This window comes from Protobothrops mucrosquamatus, unplaced genomic scaffold (genome assembly GCF_001527695.2).
Source record: "Protobothrops mucrosquamatus isolate PMUCROS unplaced genomic scaffold, P.Mucros_1.0 scaffold_37, whole genome shotgun sequence".
NCBI classification, from domain to species: Eukaryota; Metazoa; Chordata; class Lepidosauria; order Squamata; family Viperidae; genus Protobothrops; species Protobothrops mucrosquamatus.
In genome coordinates this window covers 24033-31679 of record NW_015386113.1, presented here as the reverse complement: position 1 = coordinate 31679, position 7647 = coordinate 24033, and the positions used below count along the sequence as shown (strand labels likewise).

The 7647-nt window shown below is 42.7% G+C and overlaps 1 protein-coding gene across 1 annotated transcript in view; it reads left to right on the top strand.

The window, feature by feature from the left end:
• Positions 1-1081: 1081 nt before the first annotated feature.
• LOC107282624 (ankyrin repeat domain-containing protein 42) overlaps positions 1082-7647 on the top strand; it is a gene marked incomplete at its 5' end in the record, with an annotated part of 21874 nt that continues 15308 nt past the window's right edge. The window contains 4 exons of the mRNA XM_015810435.1: positions 1082-1279; positions 3127-3234; positions 4334-4453; positions 6624-6759. Of these exons, the coding sequence (XP_015665921.1) occupies positions 1082-1279; positions 3127-3234; positions 4334-4453; positions 6624-6759 (562 nt within the window). The remainder of the gene's footprint in view (positions 1280-3126; positions 3235-4333; positions 4454-6623; positions 6760-7647) is intronic.

Genomic DNA, 7647 nt, shown 5'->3' with positions numbered 1-7647 from the left:
CCTATTCCAATATTTGAGGGGCTGCCACAAAAAAAAAGGGGGAGTCAAACTATTCTCCAAAGCACCTGAAGGCAGGACAAGAAACAACAGGTGGAAACTAATCAAGGAGAGAAGCAACCTAGAACTGAGGAGAAACTTCCTGACAGTTAGAACAATTAACCAGTGGAACAACCTGCCTCCAGAAGCGGTGAATGCTCCAACACTGGAAGTTTTTAAGAAGAGACTGGACAGCCATTTGTCTGAAATGGTATAGGGTTTCCTGCCAGAGCAGGGGGTTGGACTAGATGACCTCCAAGGTCCCTTCCAGCTCTTCTCTTCTCTTCTCTTCTCCTCCCCTCGCCTCCCCTCCTCTCTCTTCTCTTCTCTTCTCTTCTCTTCTCTTCTCTTCTCTTCTCTTCTCTTCTCTTCTCTCCTCTCCCCTCCGCTCCCCTCCCATTCCAATATTTGAGGGGCTGCCACAAAAAAAAAGGGGGAGTCAAACTATTCTCCAAAGCACCTGAAGGCAGGACAAGAAACAACAGGTGGAAACTAATCAAGGAGAGAAGCAACCTAGAACTGAGGAGAAACTTCCTGACAGTGAGGACAATTAACCAGTGGAACAGCTTGCCATGAGAAGTTGTGGGTGCTTCATCACTGGAGGTTTTTAAGAAGAGGTTGGAAAGCCACTTGGATCAGAATAGAGCTGGAAGGGACTTTGGAGGTCTTCTAGTCCAACCCCCTGCTGAAGCAGGAGCCCCTATACCATTTCAGACAAGTGGCTTCCAATCTTCTCTTAAAAGCCTCCAGTGATGAAGCACCTACAACTTCTGGAGGCAAGCTGTTCCACTGGTTAATTGTCCTCACTGTTAGGAAGTTTCTCCTTAATTCCAGGTTTGAATGAGTTTCCCTTCTATTCTCTCATTTAAGTCATTTATGAAGATATTGAAGAGTACTGGACCTAAGGCAGAACCTTGTGGTACCCCACTGGTTTCTTCCCTCCACGTAGATGGAGGGAAATGTCTGAAATGATGTAGGGTCTCCTGCTTGAGCAGAGGGTCTGACTAGAAGACCTCCAAGGTCCCCTCCAACTCTGTTATTCTGTTACTCTGAGTCGGTGTCCCATTGCTCTTCTGCAGACAGGCCCAAAAAGCCAAAGTGCAGAACCATTCACGAGGCTGTCAAAACTGGGAACATCAAACAACTGGACGAAATGGTGACCTTTGGTATCAGCATTAATGAGGTGGATCCAGTCTATAAGTTTACACCTCTGCACTGGGCAGCCCATTCTGGAAGTCTGGAGGTAAGACACCATCCAACGTGGCACTGTATTCTTCCAAACTGAAAAGAATGGATGAATGAGCGAAGGAGTGAGTGAATGCTTATATAAAGAAATGAATACAGGTCGCCCTTGACTTGCAACCACAGTTGAGTCCAAAATTTCTGCTGCTAAGTAGTTGCTCAGTGAGGTTTGTTCCATTTTATGACCTTTTTTGCTGCCGTCGCTAAGCGAATCACTCCAGTTGTTCACTGAATTGTGTGATCATTAAGTGAATCTGGCTGTCCCCCCCATTAACTTGGCTTGTTGGAAACCAGCTAGGAAGGCTACAAATCATAGTCACATGACCCCGATACTGTCATAAATATATTTCTAGTTGTCAAGTGCCCAAATTTTGCTGATTTTGTAAACCACTTAGAGCCGTGGTGGCGAACCTATGGCATGCGTGCCAGAGGTGGCACGCAGACCCCTCTCTGTGGGCACCCACGCTGTCGCCCCAGTCCTCAGCCGTTAGCTGGGTTTTGTAAAACCTTTTCACTTTAGGCCACCACCGCTGTGTGCAAAAAAAAAAAAAAAGGTTCAATCAATCAATCAATTTCAACTTCTCGCGGGGAAAAAAAAGATCTCGCAAAGTTGGAATTGATTGATTGAACTTTTTAATCCCACCCAGTCTGTTGTTACCACCTCAGCCACATTCACCCAATGGGCCACACCCACCCAATTGGCCACACACACACACCCAGCACCTGACGATACATAAGTGGGTTTTGGATTGCAGTTTGGGCACTCGGTCTCTAAAAGGTTCGCCATCACTGACTTAGAGAGAGCTGTAAAGCACAGTGAAGCGGTATATAAGTCTAAGTGTTACTGTTATTGCTATATGCCAATGGTTCTCAACCTGTGGTCCTCAGATTGCTGGGAGGAGGGCACGATATTGTCACGGGGGGGGGGGGGGTCCATGAAAGCTTGAAAAAATGCTATTATTTAAATCTTGAGTTAAGTCTTGGGGATCTGTGGCCATGGTTTGTGGCCACAAAAGGTATTTAAAAGGGACCATAGTGAAGAAAAGGTTGAGAACCACTGCTATATTATGCACCCTCTAAGTCTTGTGGACTTCAGTTCCCAGAATTCCTGAACACCCCGACCATCCCTGACCTAGAAGGAAGTTTAAACTAGATTAGCTTGTTTTGCAACTCAGCCATTAGGTCTTTAACTGACCTGGTTGATTATGTAGTGTAAAAACAGCTGATGTTGCCAAGCAATGAAATGGGAAATAGTGACTGTAATTGTGGGAAGAATCCAGAGAAAGAAATATTTTGGGAAATATTAAAAAGGCAGAATATATTTCCCCAAAGGATTTTAAAAGCAGAAACCAACCCCCCCCCCCAAAGTCTCTCTGCCCCAGACAGAAACCAGGTCTGCAGAAATGCAGATATGATAATCTTGTCAGAAAGATTGGCGTCAGGAAGCTGGAATTAGAAAGATCCCTAGAATCAACAATCCCTGACACCAAAAAAAACCCAACAGTCATCAGCCACAGGCTTAGGGAAGCAGGATATGACCTTTGGGACATAATAGGATTAACCCACCACCATCAGAATACCAGAAAGGCACATTCAGACTCAGGTCAAAGTTCATGCCACAGGAACAACTCCAAACAAAAGCCCAAGAAGGTATAAAAACCCACTCCCTACTACATGTGGTCAGTTTTTTCCCAGAGCCGTCTTTCTGTCTGGCTTTCCTCTCCAATAAACTACAAACTTCTTTCTAAAGCAGTTGCCCTGTTGTTTATTCCCAGCTCGGACTGGACCCTGATGAAGATTTTTCCTTCAACATAATAGTAATCTAAAGTGTGTGTACTTATTTGCTAGTGTCTTCACTGGCTTCTCTGGCATGGAGCCGATCAGACTGCAGTGACTGTAAGAGGCTGGACAGCCGCTCATCTGGCTGCAATTAGAGGCCAAGATGCCTGCATGCAGGTGAGTGTCTCCATGTAATCCAGTTTAAGGATTAAACTGGTTTAATTAAAATCACGACTTATTTGGAACGAAAGGACATATTTGTTCCAAGTTAATTTCTACGACAGGCACTGTACATTTCTCAGCTGTCAACTACAATGTTTTTTGTGTGGCTAGAGCAGCGTTTCTCAATCTTAGTAGCTGTAACATGCGTGGACTTCAACTCCCAGAATTCCCCAATCAGCCTTCTATCTGGGGAATTATGGGAACGTCTTAAAGCCACTAATTTTGAGAAACAGTGGATTAGAGAGCCATACTAAATAAATCAGGTTCTTGGGAGGACGTTAATGGTCAAAGATGTGAAGATTATGTTATATCTCCAAATCTGCAGCTTGTCTGTATATGAAGAATATATATTACCTGGTGATATTGTAGTTTTAGAAGGATGATCCCATACCAGATTTTAAATTTTAAACTTTGCTTCAGTGAAATTTGTCAGTTCTTATACTTTATATCAGGGGTCTTCAAACCTGGCCCTTTTATGACTTGTGGACTTCAACTCCCAGAATTCCTCAGCCAGGCATGCTGGCTGAGGAATTCTGGGACTTGAAGTCCACAAGCCATAAAAGGATCAAGTTTGAAGACCTCTGTTTTATACTGATGGAGACTGAAATCGTTGAGGCCACTTGGAGTTTTATCTGTGTCCTCAAGGTCACCTGAGTAGTGCAAATGGGTGTGGAGCCTTCTTAGAACTAGTGAAAGGACTGTGTGTGGAGCTGTGCTTTCTGCAGGATGTTTCTGCATCTCCACAACACAGTCCATTCATCAGTTCTAAGAAGGCTCCACACCCATTTGCAGTACTCAGGTGACCCGGAGGACACAGACAAACCTCCAAGTGGCCTCAATGACCCTTCAAAAGAATGCAAATGACCAGCTGTCTGCAAGGAGTATAAATCCTTCCACTCCCCACCATGCAATCAGAGCGGAAGAAGCTTCTTGGATGAGAAGTGAAATGTCTTCAAAGAAAAACAAGAAAGTCCAGTTGCCTCTTGAAAAAGCACCTATATATGTGTGTATATATGTATGTATGTAGTATGTATATATGTATGTATTTTCTCAGGCCCTTCAACTCAATGCTGTGAATCTAGGCGTTCCAGATGACTTCGGGTGTACTCCAGCACATCTTGCAGCGACCCATGGACACTCATTCACTTTACAAACCATACTCCGGAGTGGGGTGGTAAGAAATGTCATTTTTTTGGTGTTACTCCTGGTAGGAATAGGCATAATTCACTTACAACCTGCCTCCAGAAGCTGTGAATGCTCCAACACTGGAAGTTTTTAAGAAGAGACTGGACAGCCATTTGTCTGACATGGTATAGGGTTTCCTGCCTGAGCAGGGGGTTGGACTAGATGACCTCCAAGATCCCTTCCAACTTTATTATTATTATTATTATTATTATTATTATTATTATTATTATTATTATTATTATTATTATTATTATTATTATTATTTTGCTCTGAGTCTTTCATAACAATTATGTCTTCATAATTCTTCAACAGGGGTGCCTCTAAGGGTAGTCAAAAAAGTCCAGATGGCAGTCACAAGCACACAATGGAATCCTGCAGATTGCCTGATTGTGATCTTGACTTTTGATTGTCTTCCTGTGGAGACAATCTCTACTTTTTATATTTGGAGGTCAAGCTAGAAAGAAATTCCATCTGTTTTTCCCATATTCTCGTGTTTGCTTCATAAGAGTAATTTGTGTTCTGTTGTCAGCCTCCAAAGTAGACCAGACAGGAAACATGACAAAATCCTTACTTTATTGTAAGGCTATTTTAATAGTATCTTGAAAACCAGAAGATACAAATCTACCACCGTCTCTTTTACTGCCTGATAACTTGGTTTCTATGTTTCTTTGCCCATTATTCAGTTGTGGGCTGCCCTTCTCTTTATCTAATTGTTTCCTAGGCAATATCTCCTCCCCTCCTCATCTATCAAGGTTATTCTCACATACCATTACCCAAGCTATGAAGTCACTCATTTGAGAGATAAGTGGAATGGATATTAAGCACAATGGTTAATAGTTTTACTGACTAACAGTAATTTAATTTTCATCGCAGATATTTTTCACTTTGTGGTTTTCCTGTGGTTATGTTGTCACCCAGATCCAGTACAGCCGCCATCTCCTGAACAAAATTTGAAGCCCTTATTTACTGTGGAATTCAAACTTGAATCGATGCTAATTTGATTCCATAGAAAAGTCACCAATGGTCACTTAGAAGCTAAGCAAGAAAGGAGTAAGATAATATTGCTAGATGTAGGGGAAGATGTCGGGGAAGTGCACAGCCAGTGTCCAAATGAAGTTAGAGACTTGTAGTTTTATATATAAATATATTTTTATATCAAGTAAGATAGTCAAGCACATCACTACATCATGAGGTAACACGTCAGGCAAATCACAGAACAGCATACAGAACACACAGAAGAAAAAGGCGGGAAAAAGGGAAACTCCCCTTTTATACCCAGCAACCAATCATAACATAGATTGCCTCATGCAGGAACCTGGACTCTCCAGCCAATCAACTACAACTGGGTGTTCTGGCCCGTTAGACACTTTACTGTTCCAGCTATTAAATTAAATATCTTAACAGAAGAGCAGACAGAACTGGGGGGGCGGAGTTAAGCGAGTCATTAGCCTACAGTCATTACATTGTCACAAATACAGTTGGTCCTTGACTTACGACCTCAGTTGAGCCCCATATTTCTGTTGCTACGCGAGACATTTGTGAAGTGAATTTTGCCCCATTTTATGCCCTTTCTTGCCACAATTGTTAAATGAATTACTGCAGTTGTTAAGTTAGTAACACAGCTATTAACTCAATCTGGCTTCCCCGTTGACTTTGTTTGTCAGAAGGTTTCAAAAGGGGATCACGTGACCTCCGGGGGACCCTGTGACCGTCATAAATACGAGCCAGTTTCCAAGCATCTGAATTTTGATCGTGTGACCACGGGAATGCTGCAACTGTCATGAGTGTGAAAAAGTCACTTTTTCAGTGCCGTTGTAACTTCAAACGGTCACTAAATGAATCGTTGTAAGTTGAGGACTATCTGTAGCCTAAGTCCAACCCCTCTTGAATTTATCTGCTGATAAATTTGAATTTGACCCTGATCTGGCGTCAATTTAGCACTGAACTTTAGTTGACTAGGTTCTTGAGCAATAAATCTTCTGAACTGCAACTTAGCTTATGGTCCTGATTCTTTGTGCCTCAAGGCGAGGAGGAAGAAACAGCTAAACCATACGATCCAAGAAACACAAGCCTTTTTTTTAAGCTCCTGTGTTTACCCTCTTCACCTACCGCACACAACTTCCTCTGAAATGTTGGCTTCCTTCCATCTTAAAAACCAGGATGTCAACGCTTCTGATAAGAATGACTGGAAACCTATACACAACGCTGCTTTCTACGGCCGGCTGGGCTGCCTCCAGTTTGTGGTCAGATGGGGAGCGACTTTAGACGATGCAGATAAAGATGGAAATCTTCCAGGTACGGTAGCACAAACGTCCTGTCATCCTGGTCGAACCAGAGGACAGAGGAAATGGGTGAGGTCGCTATCGCAGATGGCAAAGTGAGTTGGTGGACTGTTTTATATTTGGACTCTTTCCCAAACGTGATTTCCTGTCTAGAGCTTGAGTAATATGCGTTGGGTGGATGAGTTTCAGGGTCACTACAGCAATGGGGAGAAAGCATGAAACTACTCACATGGTTTTGACGATCTTGCAAAAAAACCAAAATTCTTTAGTTTTGATAAGATTGGGTGCAACGCACTTGTGGAAATTCTTGTCCCCATTGTGATCAGAGATTGAGGACTACCTGTATCCCAATATTTAAAAAATGAGGGGGGGGAAATCTACACAAGCATAATTAAACTGTCTGATTATTTATTTGATGATGATGATGGTGGTGGTGATGATGATGTTACCCATTTAGTTGTGTCCGACTCTTGGCGATTCTATGGGCCAGGTCTCTCCACATCTTCCGATCTTGCATTACTTCAATGAGTTGTTCTGTGCTCTGACTAGTGTCAGCTTTGAGGGTGTCCAGCCACCGTGTTCTTTGATGTCCTGGTTTCCTTTTTACCACTTACTCTTCCCAACACAATTGCTTTCTCCAGTGAATTCCCACACATGACATGGCCAAAATAAATGAGGTGCAGTTTTGTAATTTTGCCTTCCAGTGACCTGTCTGGTGTTATGTGCTCCAATACTTGTTTGTTGGTCACCTGTGCTGTCCAAGAAACATGCAGGACCCTTTCCGGTGCCACAGCTCAAACAAGTCTTACCTATCATTCATCTATCTATCTATCTATCTATCTATCTATCTATCTATCTATCTATCTATCTATCTATCTATCTATCTATCTATCTATCTATC